This window comes from Chelon labrosus, assembly GCF_963514085.1.
Source record: "Chelon labrosus genome assembly, chromosome: 22".
Lineage (NCBI taxonomy): Eukaryota > Metazoa > Chordata > Actinopteri > Mugiliformes > Mugilidae > Chelon > Chelon labrosus.
Window position 1 is genome coordinate 11,019,094 of NC_140355.1, and position 25,839 is coordinate 11,044,932.

General features: G+C 42.0%; 1 protein-coding gene across 1 annotated transcript; it reads right to left on the minus strand.

Annotated features, from left to right (window-relative positions):
- Positions 1-10,571: 10,571 nt before the first annotated feature.
- Positions 10,572-25,830, minus strand: mrrf (mitochondrial ribosome recycling factor). The gene is made up of 7 exons (XM_084572682.1): positions 25,762-25,830; positions 22,130-22,333; positions 21,834-21,986; positions 18,246-18,364; positions 13,122-13,213; positions 11,538-11,697; positions 10,572-11,259 (listed from the first exon to the last, which is right to left on the minus strand). The coding sequence occupies exons 2-7, from the start codon at positions 22,311-22,313 to the stop codon at positions 11,182-11,184; spliced, it is 786 nt and encodes a 261-aa protein (XP_084428808.1). The 5' UTR covers positions 22,314-22,333; positions 25,762-25,830; the 3' UTR covers positions 10,572-11,181.
- Between the last annotated feature and the right edge of the window lie 9 nt (positions 25,831-25,839).

The window sequence follows — 25,839 nt, forward strand, 5'->3', positions numbered from 1 at the left end:
TTAGATAACAAAATGACAAAGCAATTAGAAAAAGGTCATGCAAAAAACTCAATGTAGATTCAAAAAAGATTTAGACACCAAGTTGCGGCTTCATGTTATTGGTTTTAATTTGCAGTCCTTTAGAACTCCTGGCATGCAGCCAGTTTCTGCACTGTGGAAAAGTACCTTTTCCTTGCATGCTGAGATCAGTTGTAGTCAGATGCATCCTGGTTACTTTCATTACCCTTGACCTGTGTCTTTAACTGGATTTGGGTTCTTCTGTGGCAAACTGAACAGAACAGGACAGAGTTTAGAGAGGAAGAAAGGGCTCCTGCATGCGTAATATCTCACAATTCACACTGAGGATAACACCCAAACAGCGCAGTACAAGGAGAACTCAGGAGATCACGATGATTAAGACCGAGACCATGCGTAGATCGGAACAAACACCATCGCTAAACTTGTGATCAGCAAACCGATGAAGCAAGCAAGTAGGCCACTCCAGTGGAGCATCAGAAGTCTTCTGCAGAAATGCGGTTATATTCAATAATAATTTGTCAGATACAACTTTGCAACTGCAATGAAAACAGCATTTAAACGATCATGTGATTTCTCTGGATTGCTGTTGTTGGTATTGCTATAGTAATCTAAGGGGAAACCCACAGAAAGACAAATAACATATGACTAAACAACTTAGCAACCTAACAGTGTTGCATACAATCAGGTTATCGAATGTAAATGATTTGCCTTTATCAGCTGTTTCCTGTCAGTAATTTTCGAACCACTTCTTCCTTATTCTTGTTGACAAATTACTGTAGATCTGCTGCCGCATCGGTTTTCTTCCCTGCACAGCAAATTCAGGAATGCGTCATTTATTAGTCAGCCTCACCGCAGAAGAAAATCTGGCCTCCGGCTTGTTAACGTGAACTATCGGGAACTATAATCCAGGCTTTCCGAGGCAGCAATACGTGTGTATTTGTCTGTCATAATCCAGGAAACAGACTGTCTTTGTTGTAAACATTGTATCACAGTGTAGTGGAAGAGTATAACAGCAGTTTACAGTCTACTCCTGCACAGACCATATGTATCATGAAAAAATAATCCCCGATTTCAATTTTTAAATTTCCCATTACAGACATGCACTGAAAAAAAACAAAGGTCCCTCACTCTAATATTTCATTGGACCGCCTTTAGCTTGGATCACAGCACGCATTTGCTGTGGCATTGTTGCGATAAGCTTCTGCAACGTCACAAGATTTATTTCCATCCAGTGTTGCATTCATTTTTCACCAAGATCTTGTATTGATGATGGGAGAGTCTGACCACTGCACAAAGCCTTCTCCAGCACATCCCAAAGATTCTCAATGGGATTAAGATCTGGACTCTGTGGTGGACAATCCATGTGTGAAAATGATGTCTCATGCTCCCTGAACCACTCTTTCACAATTTGAGCCCCATGAATCCTGGCATTGTCATCTTGGAATATGCCCGTGCCATCAGAGAAGAGGAATAACCTGGTCATTCAGTATATTCAGGTAGTCAGCTGACCTCATTCTTTGGGTACATAATGTTGCTGAACCTAGACCTGAGCAACTGCAGCAACCCCAGATCATAGCTCTGCCCCCACAGGCTTGTACAGTAGGCACTAGGCATGATGGGTGCATCACTTCATCTGCCGCTCTTCTTACACTGATGTGCTGGTTCCCCACTATCCTTCCAGTTTTTAATAATGCGTTGGACAGTTCTTAACCCAGTTTTAGTAGTTTCTACAATCTCCTTAGATGTTTTCTCTGCTTGATGCATGCATGGTTTGACCCTTCTCAAACAAACTAACATCTTTTCCACAACCACTGGATGTGTCTTTCAACATGGTTGTTTAAGAAATAAGAAGCTACTCATTGCATTAGTTGGGGTTGTCATGACCTGGCTCAAACAGCAGTGACAAAGAAGGGAAGCCACACAAAGTCTACTAATAACTGTATGAATTTAACGAAGCAAAACAGGTAGATAGTGGTATGTCTGTCTGCATATCAGTGTGCATGCTATGTTGGTGTGTGTGTGAGTGAATGGTGCGGTGTATGAGAATGCAACACCAAATACACACAGTCAGGTGGCCAGCCAGGTGAGAGAGAGGGAGCGAAGTGATCCAAGGCCTGCTTTGTGGCCTCCCACTGCAGCTTCCTCAGGTGTGCTGCATCTGTGATGAGACTGTAGCTCCACCTCCAAGGCTCCTGCAACACAGGGAATAACAGCCTCCCAACCCACCACCTAAGGCCAGCCCTAGAGGCCCCAACAGGGTTAAATAGCTTGTTGCCAGCTGAAAGATAATCACCTATGCAGTAATTATCCAGTTGAAGGCTTGTACCGGTTCGCTTAGTTAAATCAAGGTGTCGACTTTTTTTTTGCCCACGCAGTGTATAATAATCATTAATCACAACAATGTTTACTTTATCTGAGAGGCTATGGTTGGTCAAAACAGTGCGATAAACAAACTGGATGTGTGGCAGTTGTAGCGAGCTTGCAACACCCCCACAAAGTCACCACGACATCACGGCTCTCTTTAGAATCTTTTTACTGTAATGATAAAACATGTGACAGGGACTGCATCAGTTTACATCCTCCTCCGTCCTCCCAGAATACTGCCTCTCTCAGCTCCAAATGCAGACTGAGTTCAACAAAACATTAATAACATGAACAGCTGTTGTTGAAATGATCGTATAGTGGTTATACATATTTTTCCAATCATACCTGTAATGATAAAACATGTGACAGGGACTGCATCAGTTTACATCCTCCTCTGTCCTCCCAGAATACTGTTGAGGATGCATAAAATAATAAAGTAAAACAAATGACAAAAATAAAATAAATACACCCTGTCCCACATGTCTAACTCATCACAGAGTAAGCACATTGGCCTTGTGTGCACTCACACACACACTCAACATTAGACAAGTAAAAATACACTTTACATTCATTTTATACTAATCCACAGAAAAACTACATTTCCCATAATGCCTTGCATCACCAAGCGCGACTTGAAACGTGCGGCGGCACTTCAAAGGAACTCTGTTGAAAACAATGCGACGCTAACTTTTGAGGTAACTTTAAAACACTTGCGCTGTATGCATTACAACTGCCTTACATAGCTCTTTTCAAAATATCATTACACTGCTGTGCCTTAAACAACTTTTAGAAGCAAACCTGCTCCGTAACATACCTGCCTCTCTCAGCTCCAAATGCAGACTGAGTGGAGACGTCCAATGCGCATGTACCACAGTGAGTCGAGGGCCGTTCACTGACCAAAATAAAAACATGTTCTCACAAAAATAAAGGTACATAAAATATTACTCCCCTTGTTGCTGGAAACAGTCTCACGACAATGGTATGATTGACTTAATCTAATCATTGGGTATCAATTAAGATTATAAAAGTGTGATAAATCTATACCCCTCCTCTCACTGTCAGAAATTAGAACATACCAATTCACTTATTGAACAGAGCTTAAAGTTAGCTGGAATATCAAAACACACTATAACACAGTGTTTTGGATAAGCCCTGGAGCCCTGGAGCTGCATGTGTCTGATATGTAGCCCTGCCCAGTGTTCACTGCTTACAGTTATCCATTCCAACTCTACATTTTCAGCTGGTTCTAAACTTACCCTATAATTTTATATTCATGTATATTGCATATATGGTATATATTCTTGAATATGGGGCGGCACAGTGGCGTGGCGGTTGGCACTGCAAGAAGGTTCCAGACCGACTGGGCCTTCCTGTGTGGAGTTTGCGTGTTCTCCCTGTGTCTGCGTGGGTTCTCTCCGGGTACTCCAGCTTCCTCCCACTGTCCAAAGACATGCTGGTTAGGTTACGTGGTGATTCTAAATTGGCCGTAGGTGTGCAAGCGAGTGTGAATGGTTGTCTCCCTCTCTGTGTTAACTCTAAGATAGATTGGCAACCAGTCCAGGGTGTACCCAGCCTCTCTCATGATGACATGAGGATATGCTCCTGCTGGCTTCTGTTGCTCTCTTCTCCTCCCTCTTTTTTCCATCTCTCTACCCAGCCGGCCTTAAGCAAATGTTAATCGAGTGTTATTGTGTATTGTTTTAAGCCTGTCCTAATATTAGACATTTATCAGTTTGAGTCTCAGCTGAAAAGATACACGGTCAATTGTGCATTGTTTCTCTTTCCATAGTCCAGGCACTGAAACAGTGGTTTCCTCCTTGCCTGCATGGTAGTTTCACTAGATGGTGCCATCCTCCTTTCCATGCAGGCGCAGAGCGAGCTCTGGGAAGGGTTTCTGAGGATGTCTGGTAACAAATCCATACAATTAAGTTCAATTGCGTGGATCATTTTTCGATTAAAGGTCACAAGAAAGAAATTTAGATGAAAAAGCAAACCCAAAAAAAAACAAAAAAACAATATTTGCAGACATTTAACAAAAGAAAAGGTTGTTAAGAGGCAACTGTTAATCTATTCTGTTAGTGCAGTCAATGGTGCTTCTTATCCAGCCTTATCTGCAAAAACATTAATACTCCTCAGAAGGTCTATGGCTGGTTCTGAATATTTAACACTAAAATAAGAAATTAAATTCAATGAGGAAACAAGGTCCTTTCCTTTGAGACTCAAAAATCTCCTTCACAGGAGTGGCCTGGCCAAAGCAGGGGTCGCACAAAAACAGCAACGTTTTTACCATATTCTTTATATTTTTTTTTTTTCTCCTGCTCGGGGATAATTTTCTTTGAAGAAGAGATGGATCTATTGATAAGTGGTCCTCTGCCAAAAATACTCTTAACATCAATGGTTCCGTGCAGCTGTCCCCAAAAACTCTCATCATCAATTCAATCCAAGAAAAATGCTTTCCTCTGAAACAAAACTCCTGATGCTTTATCCCATCACCCCCATCCTGGCCCCCAACAAACCACACACACACACACACACACACACACACACACACTGAAAAGAGTTAACCCCCCCCCCCCCCCCCCCCCCCCCATCAAAAAGTATGATCTCCTACATGCGCGGCCCCCATTTCCTCCTTCAGTGTCAACCTCTTGGAGGCTTCATCATTTGGTAATTAATATTCTAAGGTGGAGGGGGAGCATCAGGAAACAATTATTCAATAATGCATGGATGTTAATGCGCGCTGCTTACACACATGCACATATACATCACCGTGAGCCTCTCTTCCTCTGTTCCGAGATCAGGTTACCCTCATACGTTTAATGCAACTGGAGCAAATGTAATGAAAGCGCAGGCTTAAACACGAATGTGTAAACTATAATTTTTTACTGCTACTATTATGTCCTGTGTTCTAATGCGGCCACAACCATGGGACACGGTTTACGAGTTAAAATTAGTTGATTCAGCACAATCAGACTGTGCAATATGCAAATACAGCAAATAAAAAGGTTAAGAGGTTTTTCCCCTGGTTTTGTAGACCTCTATGTATGATAGAGTTAAAGAAACTAAACCTAACATGAGACGACAAATTCTAATAAATGTGATGTGCCAGAACAATTTTTAAGACATGTAATGAAAGGTCATGCTGTAAATGTGCAGTTTAAATCGAACTATTAAATGACAAGATATGGATGTGATGTGACATGTTATAATTACATTTTGGAAAGGACTCACTGCAGAAAATGTCCTGACGTGATAGAAGGCAATAACCCAAGACGGTGAGCTGGGAAAACCGAACGAATAATATAAAAATGTAAAATCCAAATGAGTTTGACTTCTGTGAAGTATTTTGAAATGTTGAATAAACTTCCCCTTAACTGGTCTGTAAACCTACAATGAAAACGGAAGCATATTTCGAGATTCAGTTAATAATGCAAAGTGCAAAAATACAGTACCCATTTATACGTGTGGAAACAGTGAAAACGGGCCCGTAGATCTTAAATGTCAAACTTCTATCAAGTTGGCACTTAGATGGATGGCGAGGTGACTTTGTGGTTAGATTCAAATTGCAGATAGGTCACAGCTTTGATCCCCACAACAGCTAAAACCCTACACACACTCACACATAAAAGGCCGCTTAAAGGCATAAACAGAAACATAAAATGGAAGAGCAAAAAATATACCGGTTATAGAAGTGTATATAACCATGTACTGACTTACTGATTATTTTTTTTAGAGGGCCGCTCAGTGACTAAGATGAAGGAGAGTAATGTGGGTATCGATGTGTTTAAGCCCAAAAGATGCCACGCTTTGGTTGCGTTGCGATCCTCACTGAAGTCCAACAACGCCAGTCTATGTTCATATACTCTCTTGCTGGCATTGACCCAGTCTGTCTGGTAATTGGGATCAGATGAGTGGCAGCAAAAGCGAGGCGACCTGGGTTCTCCGAGACCCACGGTAACCTGGAAGCATTTATTTTATGGAAAAGATGTTTAGTTAAAGTGCAGCGCTGCAGCCCAGCCCCTCTAATGACCCTCCAGTTCTCTTGGCCAGGCCTGGAGACAGAGCCCTGTGATGGATATGACTGGTGAAACAGGGACGCACACACACACATGCACACACACGTGCACGCACACACATGCTTCTATCACCGTGCCCTGTGATGGATATGACTGGTGAAAGCTCTGAACACTGCTTCCTGAGTCCTTCGCTTCCTTCCTCGCGGGCCCTCGGTTAGCCAAGCTGAGCCGGGTTTCACCAGACCTGGGCTGGATTGGATTGCAGATTAACAGGCTTCCTGTCCAGTTCGTTGGCTGCGTTCATCTGCTTTCCGAGCGGTCACCTTTATTTATGACTGAGGGGTGACGTTATCGAGGATGCACGAGTCGCTCCAGGAGGGATGAGATCCTGGAAGTGTGTGCATACACTAAGGGACAAATATTTCTTACCGGAGCATTGTATAAAAATTTTTTTTTAAAAAAGTAAAATATTCTAATTTGTAGAGAACAGTATAGAGCAATATATGCATGTGCACACTTTTCCTTACATTCAACAGCTGCTGCAACTCATTATTTGTTGTGTATGTTTTTTTCTGGCTAATTTACACAGCATACATTGGAATCAAAATCACTTGAATCTGGCATGGCACTGCAAAGACGTCTATAATTATTTTTCCAGTGCATGTGATGCTTACGAGAAAATACTGATTACATTCCAGATTATATTAGTTTTAAAATGTGCAGATTTCTTAAAAAATGCTTTTGTTTTAACGCAAGAAAATGTGACTCTTGCCCTCAACGACCTGCAAAAGATACTTCACAAAAGTTTTGCAAGAAAAAAAACTAAAAGTTAAAATTCACCTGTTGTAGCAAATATAGTAAATCTGCCCTAATCAATATTTGGTTGCAGAGAAGCATCTATGCACAAAATGAATAGTTATAAACAACAAAAAGACATATTCTGTGTAGACATGCTGACTTCCAGTCATGTAGGTTTAAAGATTTATCTGCAAATTGTGTCCATTGTCATTCTTTCCACCATCTCACCACTACAGGTCTCCAACACCACCCACCCCACACCTCTTACCCACCTCCCTCCCTCTCCCTCTTTCTCCCGCTCTCCTGCTGGCAGCCCTTGATTACTCTTGTCTCCTGGGGGAAGGTTTAAACTCCTCAGAGATAGTAATATCGAGGGCACTACTGGCTAGTCACTTCAGATCAGGGCGGGGGGAGGAAATGGCGACGGACATAAAGCTAAATATATAATTCCTCCCATGCCGGTAATCACGATGTCCAGACGATTTGAAATGACAGTTTAACCACTTTAGACTGAGGGAAGCTTTGTTCAGAGTTGAGAAGCAGGAGGTGTGTGTGCGCGTACGTGTGTGTGTGTGTGTGTTGGAACGTCTGGTTGGTCCCTACAATGGGAGCCTCCTCGTCAGTGCAGAGGCTATCCGAAGGGGCCCGTGTGGTCTTCTCTAAATGCATGGGGGTGTGGGTTGGCGCACGTTCCAGTGACTTAAAATGGCCGGCAAATCAGACAGGAGCAATTCTGTGAATGACTGACGTGCCAACAGCTCCGGAAGGAAACACTCTCACTGCCCGGTATTAGCTTACCTGATTATTAGGATATCCAGCTTCCTCCTAAAATGGCCGACCATTTCCCTGTTAGCAGTCAGCAGAGTGCCCACCTGGATCAGGCCTCTGCATGGTCTACATTACACCAGGCACCACCAGGCCTCACGCCGCACAGCTCAACAATTACATCTATAAATATTAATGGGCTAATCTGCACATATTCTTTCCCTCCCGAGTCTGTTACTACATCCCTGAAATGGTCGGAGATACTCTTAAATCCATTTAAATTTTAAGTTTCAATTTGCATATGCAGAGATTCTCGCTCCGAACGGGCTCTCTGGTTGTGTTTTTTTTCCCTCCATCATCACATCGCAAGAGGAGAGTGCATTTTGTATTCATGCGCTGATTGGATCCTTGATGAGATCTTCAGGGTGGCTTCTCACACTCTGACGCTCTTCGCACTCCAGAGGTGATGAGAAGCGAGAGGACGAGAGAGACACAGAGAGAGAGAGAGGAAGGGAACGAGAGATAGAGGGAGGAGGGGGGTGAAGAAGGGTGTGAATGTGGGATCAAGTCACTTTCCGCAAACGGTGAAGTGGTCAGCTCTGTCGTCGTCCGACTCCTCAGCGGTTTGCAGGAGGAAGCGAGACTCGGGGGGGGGGGGGGGTTATAATCACAGGCAGCACAGAAGGAAGTGGAACCATAAATATAGATATACTCACACATTCGTCCTCTCCTTTCACACATACAGTGGCTATACAATATAAAGTAGGCCACTGTCACAAGATTCTCTCCAAGGATATGAATAATGCAGCACGGGCTTACTGCACGGAAAGTGGAGATATGGGTCGGAATAAAGAAAGAGAGGATGGTTGATACTGAGATGATGAGGAACTCAAGTGAATATTGATTCACAGAGTATAGGTGTGTTTCAGTGAGGTATAACGGCTTTTACTTCCTCTTAAGTAAAATATAAGTGCGCCTCGTAGTGTCTTTTTGTCACTTTTATGTGCAAAACAGAATTATTCAGTTCTGACACTGAACACTTCCTGCTGTGTATTTTGTGCTGTGCAATGTGAATTTTACAAATAAAACCCTTGCTTAATTAAATTAATTTAGTTTTCATTTAGTCTCTTTTGTTGTCATACGACCAGGAGCTTACAGTAGATTTTGCTGCTTCTCTTCTTTACTGTGTTTTACTTAACATTTATTTAGCCAATGCAGAAAAATTACACACTTCAGCTTCTTTGGGAATAATGGAGTTAAATTTGTCTGCTCTGGACAGAAGATAACTTCTAAGAATCCGTCTGATGCTTTCTAGTCAAAATCGCTTTAAAAATATTCCGAGGTGACTTAAAGCAGTGACTTTAAAGCGTGTAAATCTGGTTATCCTTTCCTTGGCGCGCTAACAGTAGATAAAAGCCTCGGCTATCAAGTCAAACGTTTACCGAACTAATTTAGACTTGTATATTTTTGTGAGGAATCGCCAAAGGACACACCAAAACTACCACAAAGACAAACCTGTATCGCTCGCACAGAAAATTGCAGCCTCGCACACACGCATGCACACACACGTGCGTCAAAAGGCGGTGCTAGTAGTAGTAAACATTTGAAAGGAACAGGGGTAATTCACTTGATAAATGTCAACCAAAATGAAGCTATCAGCTGAAAGCAATTTCCTTGTGCTTGCCTGTGTTCTGCGCCAGGGACTTGGGAGATTTTCACCCCTCCATCGATCATGAAGCCTCTGTTTTAGGCCAAGGTACACAATGCCCTCAAATTGCTGACATATGGACCGAGAATCACCACAAAAACCTGCCATTTCCACCCCGCCCCTCCTCTGGTCCGGCCCAGCCACTCCTCGGCTAAACTCTTGTTTATCCAATGGCTCTGGTCTGTTTAGGCCATTAAAGCAAAGCCATCGAGGAAGACAGAGTGCCAGGGCAAACGCTGCAAAGCCAGGAACAGAGCACCAGCTAGCACCTTGGATTCTAAAAACCACCATGAAATCTGATTTGTCACTGCTCATCGTTTTATTTTCAAGAAGTCAGAAGGCATTTTGATAAAAAAAAAAAAAAAGAAATTTAATTTGTAGTTGCAAAGTTGCTGCGCTGTAATCATCAAATTGACCGTGTGGCTGTAAGACCAAGTGTGTGTGGGCAAACTTAAAATAAAGTCTGTCTGACTTGTGGGCTGCCTGTGACCAGTAGCGGAAGGAGCAAAACAAATCATGATAAAGATGATGACACCGACCACATAATGGCACGGAAAGCCTCTAGCTGGTGTAAACAGAAGACAGATGAAAGAATGTGTGTGTCACTCCGTTGGCTTCTCATTCAAACCTTTCTGGTTATTGAATTCATTTCAACACCTACTTGAACTACAATTCCTGTCTGTGGCTTTAAAAGTACAGCTATTTAAAGACAAAGACGGCCAAGAGCGCAACATTAAAAGCGTGTTTTCCTAATGGACAATCGTGGTGCCAGCAGCCAGGCCCGAGAGGTCCGTCCACAGGAAAAGTCCATTATCACTCTAACTAATGGAGGAGGGGGCGACTTCAAACCAAAAGTGGAGAAAAAGAAAAGAAAACAAGAGAGAACAAGATGACGCACATGGTACAAAGCAGTGTTTCTTTAATGAAGTCCATCAATAATGTTGCTTTCTTGACTTTATTGTGTTTAAAAGAGAGTAGCCATATTATCAATCCTAGACAGAAATTAAAGGCGTTTTTTTTTGTGTGTGTGTGTGCGTTTTTAACAGACTTGGAATCAATGTGAAACAAATGTTTGGCAACACGCAGTTGGTATCTGTTCAGTCGACTCCTACGTCTCTGGAACAAACTCTCTCTCGCTCTTGCCACCAAGACAAACCCGCAGCCAGTTTACATTGGGACGGGTGCGCTTGCTTTATATAAACAGACAGCCCCTGTGGCAAGGGGTTTGATTAGGAGGAGGCCCACAAATCCCATTAAAAGCCTATTCGTCCCTTGCTCGGTGTTTGTTTGAAGACAGAAAGAGTAACAAGGGAGGCGGGAGGTGACGCGCAGTCTGTCGTTGCCGTTGTTACCGTGCCAATTTCTGTTTATGCACTTACGCAGCTAAACACAGATATCACAAAGTCTATGTAGACAGAAGTAAAGGCCCAGCATCTACCAGAAGAAACCCAATAAAATATATATTGTATAGTATCAAACACAAGATATGGATGTTTCCTCTGATCATAGAGATCAGTCTAACAACTCCTTGGTTTTAGCTGCGAGCTGCTTGTCAATGTCTGCTGTAACGTTGTCCGCCATCTGCTGAATCTACGAAGACAGAGAGAAAGATGGAAAAATGTTCATTTGAAATACACATTTGGGCGCACTTTTAACTCTCTGTGCAACAAGGGATTGCAGCTGCAAACTGACAGGACGTCTGAACCGATGGTGGGTTCAGTTTGGTTTTTGCTTTAACAAGTGGCTCTATCTTTTAGCTTCAATTTTACATGACAAAACAAAACCGTCCGTCTTCCAGAGATTAATTTCAACCTTCCTTTGAACTTCCATCACTAAAGCCATCGGTCTCCGCCCTTCCAGTTTCGTACCTGCTTTTCGATTAGTCGAATCGTGTCCTCGGAGTTTCCCTCCTTTGCCTTTTTGACCTGCGCGACAGCATTGGAGCGCACTCTCCTCACCGAGTCTTTAGCTTTGTTGCTGAACTGTTTGGCGAGCTTGGCAAGGTTCTCCCTGTGTTCCCGCGTCACTCTGCGGGGAAAGGAGGAACCAACGGGTAAGAGAAGAAGAAAACAGAGAAGATAATAATTCTTGGTAGACAGGTGAATGGAGTATCCCAAGGAAGGGTCACCTGTGTCGTTTCTGTTTCTGTGTACACTTTTAAGGTATGATGGTGGATAATACTAGCTTATATTAGCTTGAAACATGCCTATTACTTCAAGTAAAAGCTAGTAAATTATTACAGTTCTTCACTTTGCACAGTGAGATCATGACTATCCAGAAAACAACATTTCATGGGCATTCACAAGCTGTCAGACAATAATATGCAGAAACAAAATTAGGAAAACCAATGTCCTCACTTGTGCAAATGGGGATGCTAAGTGCTTGTAAGCATGGAATCTAATCCCTTTAGCTCGCAGCAACCATCACAACAACAATCACTTCCCGAGGACTCAGACCAGAGCTGAAACATCCGTCATCCCACCAACTTTGCATTCACTTCGCATTTGTTAATCACTCAGAAAGTCCTACTTCCCATTTCACTCTCCCTTTTTTGTCCTTAATTGGCTTTTTTTTCCTCTCGTTGTTTTTGCCTCTGGGAGTATTTGCAAACAATCCAAGTGCAGCGTCTATTTACTGCAAACAATACGGCCTAATTACCGATTCCAGGGCCAATCAAGGAGCGCCTTCTCTTTGGAAATGCAAATGGAGGCTTGGAGCGTGCCGAGACTGATTGCAGGGGGAAAGCATTCTGACTCTTGTGTCCCTCCTCTGCCAGACTAACACCTGCTGCTCCACGTGCACGCACACAGACACACACACGCGCACGATCATACATGCACATACACACTGGCTGTCACTCATGCATGCAGACTCACATGCACATGTGTATATGTATAAAAACATACTTTATATACACACAGAGTGGTTTAGTGAGTGAGTGAGTGACGGATTGTTTCGTGCGAGCTTGTTTGATTTGGCCGAGGGAAAAAGAGAAAGAGAGCGAGAGAGGTCTCGTCAGAATAGAGAGAGAGACTGACCCAGCCCTCACATCAACACACCGTGGGTCTCTATACATCTACAAGCAAAAGTCAATAAACCTGTCAGTTACAGAAACTAGCAAAGGAGACTAGTGGATTTATTAATGGGGTGAAACACAAAACCATGCTTGAGATTTACATTAACATTTAGCTGCGGTAATTTACATAATGGGTTGATTATTTTGTTGATTTATTGATAATTATTTGCTGACTTCTTAGAATTGGTTGAGCAGCACAGAAAGATAAAAAAAAAAAATAACAAAACTTATTTTAAATTTGAGTAAATGACTGACCAATCACTTCATAGAAACGTGTAGAGCGTTAAAATAAAAGTGAAAACAAAAGATGGAAAGTGCTAAACGGAGGAAAGCCTTTCGTGCCTTAGGCGTGTTTGTGTATCACAGAGAAACTCACTTGGGAACGGGCACCTTGATCATGGTCCCGTCCACCTCAGGGTTTAGGTTCATGCTACAAGCTCTCAGGGCACGGGTGGCTGCTTCTGTGGCCTGGGGGAAGACACACACATACACACAAGTATGGTTTGAGCGGTGATACAACTGCAGGTAGTGGCTTAGCTCCAGCTGGCAACCATTAAGGTGTTGTGTATGTAGTGTGTGTGTGTGTGTGTGTCAGGGGAAGCCCATGCAGTGTGGAAGTGCCTTGGGCCACTGTCAGCGCTCGGCCCTGTGGGACAGGACTGAGAGGTTGCAGGGCAGGGTGTTGACCCCCGGCGACCCTGCAGGAGAGTCTGCTTGTGTATGATACACGGACAGAAACACATGTGCATGTGTGTTTGAATTCTTATCAAATTCTCATTAGCAAGTTTGTCTGTGAAGAAACGGTAATTATATAAATGTGATAGATTCAAACATAATTCTCTTTAACAGAGTGCATGTATTGCGGTTTCGTGAGGCCTGTTTATTACTGCTCATAGGTGGGGGCGAAATTTCTAACCGAGTTTAAGTGATACACACTGGCTAGTACGTTTATATGAAAAGGATTGTTTCAACTCAATTTAAACCATCGCTTAATAAAATGAAGTGATTACATTCCCCAACACATCAATCAGAAGATCTTTTTTTTTTTGACATGCAGCCCACCGTGTAGCGTAGCTGTGAATATAACAGAATAAATTTCATCCGCAACTTTACAACACAAAATTAATTCAATAGAAGAAGAAGACTAAGACAGACAGAAAGGTTTTTAAAAGCGCTGCAGAGACAGATTGTTTAAGAATTTACTTAGTTACTAGGTGCAAATATTTTTCAATTAAACAAATTTACAAACATTTACATCATCCCTCTCAATCCGACTGAAATATCCCTTTGATTTGGCCAGTCTGTTCCGATTGGGGTGGTTATACGAGGCATATTTCTTCGGATTTGGCTTATATTCGGATTATTATTGGACCACTAGTGTCCATTCAAATATAGCCAGTGTTAGGTCACACATTGCTTTTTTTATGCAGGTATTATAAAGATGAATCATCAACATGGCTGGACTAATCTAAGTGGATTAGACTGAACCTATTTCTATCATAAAAAGCAATAAAGACTAAAAATATTACCTGTTCCTTCAAGGTAATTAAACATCCAATAAAGCTACAGCTCTCTTTAGTTGGTCAGTGCAATTTTCGGCAATGTGGGGATTTATTAATACATTTACATTTATGAATTTATAACTACAAATTATTCTTACTTCTAGACATGTGCAGCTCGGCAACACAGTTTGGGCAATTTCTGTCAAGAATAACCGTTGCCTACTCTAAATCTGTGTGTCAAAAACATCTCTAGATATTAAAACGCTCAGAAAACCTCCTTCTTTACAGCAGTTGTTCAAAAAAATTGTCCTGGAAGAACTAATATATCACCATCTGTCATCATTATAAAGTAAGAAGATAATCGGAGGGAGATGAAAAGAAGAGTATTATGCGTTTAGTAAGCGGACGAGCCAGAGTTATTGTGGAGGCTGGCTGGAGATGCAGCTGTGCTCTATGCAGATAACACAGGATCAGATAAAGACGGCGATAAGAGGCTCTGAGAACTGCTGGTCCAGAGTCACACAAAGATGAATAACATCAGTTAATAAATCTCATAGCTTTGTGCATTTTGTTTAAAAATGGCAGCATACAGGGCAGCAGAAAAGCAAAAAAAAGAAGCAGTTTGAAACGCAGTGGTAAATAATAAAAGAGCGTTCACACGTGACGAATATAAAGACCATGTACAACACAATTCTTGGAGAAAACAGCTCTCGACCACATGGGAATTGACTTTGTGGAGCTTTACGATGTGTGCAAATGTGCAATTCAAGACAAAAAAAAGTGGGGCTGCATGATTTCCTCCTCTTTTATCCCACCACTCCACTTTCTCGACAGCCCCTTCTGCTGTTTTCCACTGGGTAAAGAAATGGCAGCAAGATTAAAGGAATTTATTTGTGTGCATTAAATTAATTCATGAGGTTTCTTTTCCTTTGTTAAAACTCATCCGGAAAGCAGGCCTCTAGTTGCTCTCTTTGAGCGTGGGGTGATAGATTCATCCCATACCTATGTTTGATTGTTCTCAGCATCAAATTCATCACCGTTTCCTCTCCGAACGACTACTCCGGTGGTTACGAAAAAACCGAGAGGAATTTCTCTGGAAAGGCCATGCAGGTTCTGGTTAATATGCTGGGGAGGAAGAGAAATTACACTGAAGTTTCACATCAAACGCTCACGGCCCGGTTCAAAGAAAAGAGGCGGGTGAAGAGGAATGTGTGTGAGAGTCCGTGGTGGGATGCTTAAACGTACACACGCACTCCCGTTCTAAAAGACACACACACCAAATTGCCTCCGGATCTAAGCACGCTGGTAAGTTGTTGTTAGTTCCAATGTGTCTTCCCAGGCTGCTCTTAATGAATGAATGGAAAACAATGGTAGGGCCTCTGCAGCGCCTGGTAATGGATAGGCGTCATTATAAGCCTATTAGCTCTGGGTACTCACCTCTGTGTGGGACACGGGCAACGCAGGACATGACAGGGTAGCGTGTGTGTGCATGAATGTGTCTGTCAGAGTGTGTGTGGTCTGTGGTTAGAGTTTCTGGAAAGGAAAAAAGACTCACCGGAGAAACATTTAGCTGGTTTCAGGCTGAAAACTGGATGTCCAGATTTAACGTTGATAAATACTTGGATTTGCATGTTGGTTTATATTTGTGTGCGCTGTTTTCACTTGGAGAACAAATGGAGGAAACCGCAGCGCTCGGGTGAACGGTGCAGCAAATAAAAGGTGCAGGAAGATATTTGTAAAAATAAAAGAAAAGATAACAGTTTTTTGTGGAACAGGTGGTCTGATTTGAACAAAAAGCCTTTGGATGTCATCTGTGCTGTGAATGCTTTTGAATTCTTCAACTACTTTTGGGGAAATAAACATCTACAGCTGGACCCAAATATTTGGGTATTTGTTCATAGGTATTTCGGTTGTTGTTTTTTTGGTAAATGTCGGCAATCAACAAAGCAAGATACGTTTTCTCTGCACATTCTGGTACTATGAATAAACTTTTTTAATTGGACTGTGGAAACATAAACCATCTCAGCTTGGATGTCTGACTTCTGTCATGAAGATCTGAGCTGTGTGGGAATACTGAACGATGACCAGACAAAGGCATAGTGCCAAATATTCAGTTTGAATTCCAGCTAGAAAGCCTAGCTTAGCTAATGTCTGCCGTTCAGCTGCCACCATGAAGCTGTTTAAACAACGCAGGGCGATATCGTTCCCCTAATCCCAGCTGAAGTCCTGAATATTTGCTTCTAATTAGCTCCAAAGCTCCAGAGCCTGGACGGTTAATCTGAACACGCTTTTGGTTTGGCACTTTGGAAACTACTTTGAATTTTATTTATTTTTGTAAAATGACCTTGAGAGCTTTTAAAGATGCCTACAAATAAAATGTATTATTGTTGTTATTTTAAGGGACGTATTGTATATGGCAGCACTGACTGACTGAACATGTGTGGGGCGGTACAGTGGCGAGGTGGTTAGCACTGATACCTCACAGCGAGAAGGTCCCGGGTTCGAATCCATGGTTTGCATGTTCTAAATTGGCCGTAGGTGTGTGAGTGTGAATGGTTGTCTGTCTCTCTGTGTTAGCCCTGACTGGTGACCTGTCCAGGGTGTACCCTGCCTCTTGCCCGATGACAGCTGGGATAGGCTCCAGCAGACCCCGTGACCCTTCACAGGGTTACAGAAGCTGAATGAATGAATATGTGTGTGTGTATGCTTGTGTGAGCGAATGGGTTGATGCGTCACTGTGACTTAAGTACCAATAGGTAGAAAGAGGCAAATTAACAGTGAGCTTACTATATGTTGTCACATGGTACGGGCCTCTAGGAAATATGGCAGCCTTTCCAATATGATAGTAACCACTAAATTATTGCCATTTTATTGCCCGTGCCAGCATCCCCTGCAAAGCACATTAGGAGCGGCTATGGCTCAAATGGTGGAGTGGGCCATCAACTACATGCACGGTTGGACTGGCTCCTCCGAGTGTCTGGGGCAAAACACTAAAATCCAAGTTGCTCTTGATGGGAGGCCAGTAGCACACATAGTAGCATAGTAGTAATGTGTTTGTGTGAATGAAAAAATGAGAAAAATGTGTGAAGTGGCTTGTAGAAAAGTGTCATACAAGTAATTTTGCATTCTAGTCTTTCTTTTTCTCATCATTTTGTAGGGTTTTTGTAGTTTCTCATAAGAGCGTTCTATTATGTTATAATAATAAGCAATATAACTGAGAGAAATCAAACATTTGAACTTTGCCAACAGTTGCTGGAGGGAAATAAAGCAGATATGAGGAACATGTGACATCAATGAGCCTAGTACATAAGTCCAATTATTAATGAGATCAAAGAGACTCAGGAGAGAGCAGAAATGGTCAGAACTGTATCAGTTATTACTCAAGCTGGATATATGATTGCATAATATTGTGTTAATTGCAAAAAAAAAGCGCATTTAGATTTTCCAGACCACCTGAAAGTCTGGCAGCTAAAAATGTGAGTTGCCCCCGCGGACAAAATCTACGAAGGAAACGAGGGAGAGAAAAGAAGCAGGAAAAACAAGAAAAAATAATCCATTCCTTCCTAACCCAGGGGTAAAATGAGGTCATTTCCTATTCTGTGACAACTCACACGCAGACGTAACCGCATCGCAGCACGCACATACACAGAGAGTTTTGGTCGCGATCCTTCAGAACAAAGGGTTGCCTGAGTGATCAATCAATTTGAACGTGAGACACAGTTGGACAGAGAGAGGCAGGTCGTGTTTCATTTACACAGAGGGATGTTGGATTCGAGTTGTGGTCTGGCTCGCTTTTCTGTCAGCGAGGACCATCTATCTGTCTGTAGATTATTTTTACAAAGCTTAGTTACTGCTTGCATGTCCTTATGAGACAAACAGATACCAGTAGGAGGTAACTGTAGTCCGTGTGTGTGTGTGTGTGTGTGTGTGTGTGTGTGTGTGTGTGTGTGTGTGTGTGTGTGTGTGTGTGTGTGTGTGTGTGTGTGTGATCGTCTTACATCAGGGAAGCTGCTCATGTTCACCAAAATGAGCTGAGATGACTTCATGGAGATCTGACCCAGCTGGTTGAGAGGGAACTTCCCATCTGGAGTCGACACAACGATATGATCCAGAGCTCCTACACAGGTACAGATCAATGGGAGTGATCACTTACTTTGTTTACAGATATTGTGTCCTTGTCATGTGCAAAGCAGCCAACATATATTAATTGTGTAGCCTATTGTATCGGACAATATTAAGATCTCAATAATCCATAAATCAGCGTTTAATCTCACAAATATGTGGCGATAATACATTCTCATATTTTCAGTATTAATGCTGGTACAGGCCTCTAGGAAACATGGCAGCCTTTCCAATCTGATAACACCACTTTCATGCAGATATGTAATAAATAAAATCACAGAATCAATCATTTAATTATCTCAGACAGACAAACAAATAGACAGACTTGAGGAATGTGCAGCAGAAGCCACAAACTGCAAGAGTATGTAAGTTTCCATGATCTATTGTCTCCCCAACTGTCAACAGTGAACGAAACAAAGGTAAGCTCGCCAACACAAGCTGACTTCTGTCCCTCCCTTTCTTCCCCTCTCCTGTTCCTCCCTCCCTCCCTGCGCTCCATCCATCCGCCCCTCACCCTCTCCTCCATCTGGCTAACCTCAGACGCAGTTGTTTCCTTGTTCTCCACCTCTGCCTTACATCACTCCCTCCCTTCTTACCCGGTGGGGGCTGAGCTGGTGGTGTGTGTGTGTATGTGCGTGGAAAAGTGAGGTGAAGGGGAGGTGAGCCAGTGGTGTAATTTTCTCTATAAGATCAATTTATCATATGATTTTGAGGAGCAAAAAAACAAAAACACCAATCAGAGATTAGATGCAGACGCAGTTAAAAATAAAAGGCTGATGCTACAACGTGGATACCAGCAGAAACACTGACTTACTGTCTACCTCCATGCCAATTACACCGCCTCCCTCTTTTGAATGTGCGCATCCATTTTTCCCCACTGTGTATATGTAGACCACTTGTGCCCATATCTGTAACCCTGGGCCTGTCTGTCTTTGTTAGCCGGGCCTTGACAATGAGCAACGAAACATCTGCAAGTACTTTAGAAGGGCAGACAGACAGACAGTCATTTCTTTAACTACAAAGATGGATGGTGAGGAGGGGGTACGAGGAGGGTTGAGAGGCGGGCAGAAAAGGAGGTTGCATTTGCTAAATATCACAAATTTGTCTAAAATGTTGTAGTTTATGCAGTTTTAGCTGCAATGAAAACAATAAAAATGTCCTTTCCATTTATAAATTACATCTGGGTGTTGTGGTGATCTTGTGGTTAGAGCAGGTATCGTACTGTGACTGGATCGTGCCTGGTTCTCTTCGGAAAAAAGGAAAAGTGCACACGCAAAGGTGCCAACAAACTATAAAATGAACAATTTTAAACCAGTAATCGACTAAATGGTGATAAGTTTAGGACTTTTTCTATTTTCTAACCTTTGAAGATGCAATGGCTAGTTATTTCCCAGTTTCCGGACTTCATGCTAAGCTAGGCTATCCGTCTGCTGGCTCCATCCACAAGCATGTGACTGAGGACATAATCCCCAAATGCTGAACTACACCTTTAACAATGATTTCATGGAAACAGACCTCGTTCCCAAGACTGATTACCAATCTGTGGCTTACCACAACATGGTAGACAAGGCATTGCCCCCCCTGTCTTTACATCTATCTGTCTGACCTTCTGTTGTACGTTTGCCGCTCACAAACAAACTCATGCGCACACAGCAGTACGTAGAGCCATACCCACGCACACTCTCATAAGTTTAATAAGAGCCAGATGAGAGGTTCATGGAACAAACACACACATTCGGACGACTGACGTCATTCCATTCCACCATCTCATCTTTGCTGTCAGCTCTAAGTCCTGCTGCCTCCCTGGATTACTATGCAGCTGGACAGAGGAGAGGGGGATGGACGGACCGGAGGAGAGTAGTGAGGGATGGACAGATTGAGGGAGAAGACAGGAAGGATGACAGAATGGAGGGATGGAAGCACAAATGATGAAAGAGACAAAACGTGAACTGGAGGTATGGAGGAAAAGAATTAGGGAAGTCTTAAGATTAACGCCCCGTGAACAAATGCCTCCCTTTTGGGTCAGTGCAAAAATTTTAATTCAACAGTATGAGACGGAGATTGAAAAATGTCCTGTGAACTGAGGCCAAAATCTAAAGCTGACAATTGTTGGAAAAACAAAAAGTGTAAGTAGCGGAGGGAGGGGCGGAACACAGAAAATGACTCACAGCAAAAAAAATGTTGATTGATGAATGAAGAAAAACAAACTAAAAGAAGAGATCTGAAATCATAAAAATGAAGTTTGAAATTGTAATTCCGCATTTATTTTGTATCAGAGTTAAAACACTGAACGGAAAGCAAAGTACACTTATATCTGAGGGGGAAAAGTGAAACAAACTCAAGATGATTTCAGCCTGAAGTCTGATTCAAGCGGCCACCTCCTCCCTCGGGAGCTTCTATTATGCTCCCCACCTCTGACTCCACGAGCCGTGCTCCCATTTGTTAGAACCCAGAGACGAAGGGTCATGACCTGGATGTAGTTGGGGAAGCAAAAGCCAAACCGGGGTCAAGGTATGTCCTCAAGTTAAGCCCCTGGGCTCGTTGTCAGGTAGATGCAAACGCAGAAAGACTTTCATCCTAAAGTAAAGATTTACTTGTGATGTGCTGAAAAACACCATAAGGCTAGAGCACATGGTAAGATCACTGTTCACTGTGACTAACTAAGTCAGTGCTGAATTCATGCCAGGGTTAATTTGGAGTTGCACAGTTTTTTTTGCTTGAAATAAAATAATGGACACAACATTGATGTCAAGTCTATGTTTTAATTTGAGTAGGAGTGCATCAAATTAAAGAGAACTGCCTGGGAGATATTTTAGCAGTTCAAAGGAACTTTAACAGGTGCACTCACCATGTTTAAAAATGTTTAATAAGGTGATGAAAATCTTCAGCAGTTAGGTCTTTGATACATAGACATGAGCATGTTTTGTTACTGGTGATGCTTTCCAAGGACTTCACTACCTTCCTGTTCCTATAATGCAGCCTGTCTGCAGTCTGGGTGCGTTCGCCAAATCTCTATGATCTCAGTTCTATGATAAGACATTTATATCCAACTATTCACAACTTCCAAATAGATTTCTGCTTTTTTTATTATCTTTTAAAATGGCACAGTCATTTCTTTAATCCTTCTCAGATTGGCCAAAAACTGGACTCCCTAGCCAAGTCCTTGCAACGCGAGGGCTTTATCTCACGTGTAGTTCTTTCAATATTGACATCAATCTACTTAAATGGCACTTAATGTGTAAGTGTCCAAATACTTCCAGGCTTGGCTGTGTGATGCTGGGTGTAGAAATTTGCTTTGAACCCGATAGTCAAGTGTGTTTTGCCTCACTGGTAACTGTAGTGTACTCAACTTAAAACTGTAACATGAGAAACACAAGGAGAGTGATGTGAGGAGGCACGGGCCAGAAAAAAGAGAGAGAGGGAGGGAGTCTAAGGAGGAAAGAAAAGAGAGATAAGTCGAGTACCTGGCGAGGTTCGGATGCTGAGGTTGCGTGTAAACTCATCCATGAGGACATCGAGAACAGCGGCCATGTCCTCCTTGACTTCATGCAGATCGATGATGTCTTCTACCAGAGCGGAATTAATATTCACCTTGGCTGACTGGCTCTTTGCCTTTTCTTGGCAGATGAAGAGTGGGAAAGAAGGAGAGAGTAGATGCTCATATCTCAGACAATGACTTCTAATCTAGAAACTCACGTTTGAGCCAACAGAATCATAGAGGTCGTACACATGTGAACTACAGAGCAATTTGCTCACTGACCTTTTGCCTTCTTGGTGGCATACAGCCTGGTGCATGCAGCAGCAGGAGAAGGGTGCTGGGTGGTGTTTGGGCACAGGAGTGGCCTAACACTGACACAGGTGGCGACCATGAGGGGAGACCGGACTTGTCGCAACAGGGACTGGCACACAAGCGGTCGCAGTAGGGTCAGCTGATTCAGCGCCATGGCTGCAGCAGACTTCAAGACTGAAAGGGAAAAGTCGGAGTGTAAATTAGAGTGTTAAGTACACGCATATGCAGTCGCTGAGTTTTGATTATTGTTATTATTGATATTTAATAGAGGGAAAAAATCATTCATAAATCTTTTCTCATATATTCTCATCAAAATGAGGTAATAACTCGTATCAGCCAGCAGGAGGTAGGCCTTCATCTTCTTCTAACTTATCACACAACCATAATCTCTTTTCTCCAACATGATGAGGATTTGTAACACAAATACATAATATATATAATATAATTTAATTGCTTTACAAAAATCTTCCATAGAGGCATGAATAAAAATCACTTTTCTGTCATGAGTTTTGTTTATGTTGAAACAGCATCAGAAAGGTGGTGATTCAAGTGTATGATCATTTTGGAGGATGTGGATTGAATTAAACACGTTTAATTCAGTGTGTTTCTGTTATTTAGTCCAGCCCACTGACTAAAACGTAACCAACAGCTCTCAGTTATTTTAAACAAATGCTAAATACCATAACCTTCATGAAGTTAAGGTTTAGTGCAAGACTGTTACGAATGCATTCGTTTTCACTAGTCTACCTAACGAACGTGATGCTGGAGTCAATTTGTGTGTGGGTGTGATGTCCATTTCAATTACATACAGATCTATGGTAGGCCTTTTATTAACAATAATTACCCTGGAGAATATTTTCTTGATTTAACAGTTACTGGTTTTTTGTTTATAATATGGTGGAAAATACCTGTCAAACTTTCATGGAGCCCATGATAACCTAAAAATACTTAGTTTACATCACATAAGCCAGAGAAAGACAGTGTAGTGCATTCATGTGTTGTCGGAATAATCGGGAAAAGTTAAGTTTCAACTGGGAACATTTAACTGTACCCCGTCATTTTGGAACAACCATTTGGAAAGTTTTGGGCAGAAAGGCGGAAACACGGCGGACTAAAGTAAACGTTTGATGGCGAGGAACTTTGTTATTAATGGTGCAAATTATTCAATAAAATTGTTTTTGTATACATATAATTTGTTATAAGGTATTGGGTTGTAACCATTAGTTCATGTCCATGTCGAGTGACCTAGATTTTTTAGAAAGGTTATTTATTGGCAGCAACACTTTGACCGAGATGAACAATAAAACACAATACATTTGGTTTGTAGCTTCCATATTGTTTCCACACTCCAACAACAAAACGCATGAACACCCAGAGGTTGAAAGAACATTTCTCCCATTTCGAGACATCTCAGGATCATGTGAATCCACAATAAATCCTCTCAAATCAACTAGTCAAAACGGTTGTGTATTCATTTTGTTTTAATCCAATTAATCTAATTAGTTCAAATCTTCACTTAGTTCACAGCCTGGGCAAATTTCAGACTATACAAAGTACAGAGGGGAAAACATGCTTCTTGAGAATCCCATGATTACACATCACTGCTTCTGTGGAGGCTATAAGCAGTTCCACTCATTCAGTCACCAACATTTCCTTTCTCTTCCTCTTTCACTGACAAATATATATAAATATATGAAACTAATTCTGCACGCAACCCACGCACAATTGTTTGGGCATTCCTGAAGGGGAACCTCCCATTCACAAACACAACAATATGACACCAGCCCTGAGCTTTCTGTGGACGAATTACAGCCCCCCTCGCACGCTGCCTCTTGACTGTGAACTGTATCACTGACCCTCAGTGTATACACACAAGCCACACAAGATATTTAAGCCCAGATACAAACACACACTAAAGCCCCATCTTTCACACTCAGTGGCTGTGAACAGCTTGCGGTGCGCTGCTGCCTGGCTCCATTGTTTGGTGTGTATTCGTAACTGTTATCTATGAGGAGAAACACAACATCGGAAAAAGACTTTCTAGCCACAAAAAAAGTTTTTCTAAACAGATTAAACTTTGATTTTAAGATTCACATATCTCCTGTAGTTTGAAAATACATTGGAGAAGTCAAGACTGAAGGTAAAGCTAGGAATCTGAAACAGAACTACACACATCTTAAACTACTTCAGAGTAGCAAAAGGTATCCAGATGTTTCAGAAAGCCTGAAAGATGCCATTTCTAGTTCAAACTAATTCCAGTAAACATATTTTAACAATAGTTATGAGTCCAAACTATCAAAGAGAAACCAATATTTTAAATTAACCTTTGATTAAGTCAGTAGAAAAACAGGAAATCGTTTAATTTTATGAAAATATTATTGCATTTATGTTTTTTTTCCCAGATGCTCCAAAGATTATCTCATAATGAGCTTTCAATAACACACTCTTTGTAACTTGTGTTTAAATGTCAATTGTAAATTTCCTCAAAAGCATTAAAACCACATATTGTGGCGACAACTGTGCCACTAATCTCTGGTGCCAGTCCTGCACTCACTCCAAATATTAACCAAAATCCAAACATTTTCCAGTGGCAATATTTAGGCTAGACCGTGGACCACCACCTCTAATACAAACCCATAACAGGCATCCACGGCTGGCAGGTTTCCTGTCAAGCTGATACGACAGGCCACACTGTGGCCGAGCAGACCGGGCCGAGATGTGGGACGGTGACAGATCTCTTTAGACAGCAATTCAAGCAGAAAAGGCGAAGCACAGGTGTTCAGTGGGATACTGTAGTCTCATATCCTGCAGATTTCACACACAGCAGCAGCTGCAGACACATCTCTGTGTCTTCCAGTGGCAGAAGCCAGCTGGTGAGCCCGCATGTACTCTCCGTCAAATAACACTGTGGAGTATCTGATAACATTGAGCGTGGCTCTGCCTCCTCAAACAAACAGTTCAAACGTAAACACGGGGGGAGGGAGTTAACTAATTATTTTGCTCTTTTTTTTTTGTTTCGTTTCTTAGCTGTTCAATATTTAAAGAAACTGTACAATATATATTTTTTCAACTTCCTAAAGTATGACTCAAAACCCAATTACAGCCATAGCAGTAGGACTTTATATTGAAGCAAAATGTCCTTATATGTTTTAAGCTTAAAGAGCAACTGTTTGACATTTTTTCTAGACTGTTCCATCTGTCAAATAGCTAATCTTTAATCATTTGAGGTGAAATTATAAGCATAGTGTACTATTTAACTAACAGGACATTTATCTGGCAGGACTGACTCGACCTATGTGCACCTATGTGAATTCAACATAATAAATTAAGCAGTAATATCCATTAAAACTAAAAATGATTTCATAATATAACAACTTAACATGAAATAGTCCTCTGTTATCGTCATTAGTGTTTTTATAGCTTTAAATCAAGCATGTCCTGTATGTAACTGAAGCTGTGTGAAGGTCGTGATGAAACACACGACACTTCATCGCTGCAAATTAAAACGCATTTAAACGTAGTCGCCCAACACTGTACTGCCGTTAATTTCACCAACAACACACCAACACTCTGCTGTTCATTTCACCAAAAGGCATACTTACTTCGTAGTCTTTACACTACAGGAGAAAAACACCAGGAAACAGACGCACGGCAGTTATGTCGTCATCACTGCGCGCCCG

Coding starts and splice junctions, on each gene's coding strand:
- mrrf (XM_084572682.1), bottom strand. CDS start 22,313: ATGGCGCTGAATCAGCTGACCCTACTGCGACCGCTTGTGTGCCAGTCC. Junction 18,365..21,833: donor CAGCATCCGAACCTCGCCAG/GTACTCGACTTA, acceptor GTACCTGTGTAG/GAGCTCTGGATCATATCGTT. Junction 13,214..18,245: donor ACATGAGCAGCTTCCCTGAT/GTAAGACGATCA, acceptor GTCTTCCCCCAG/GCCACAGAAGCAGCCACCCG.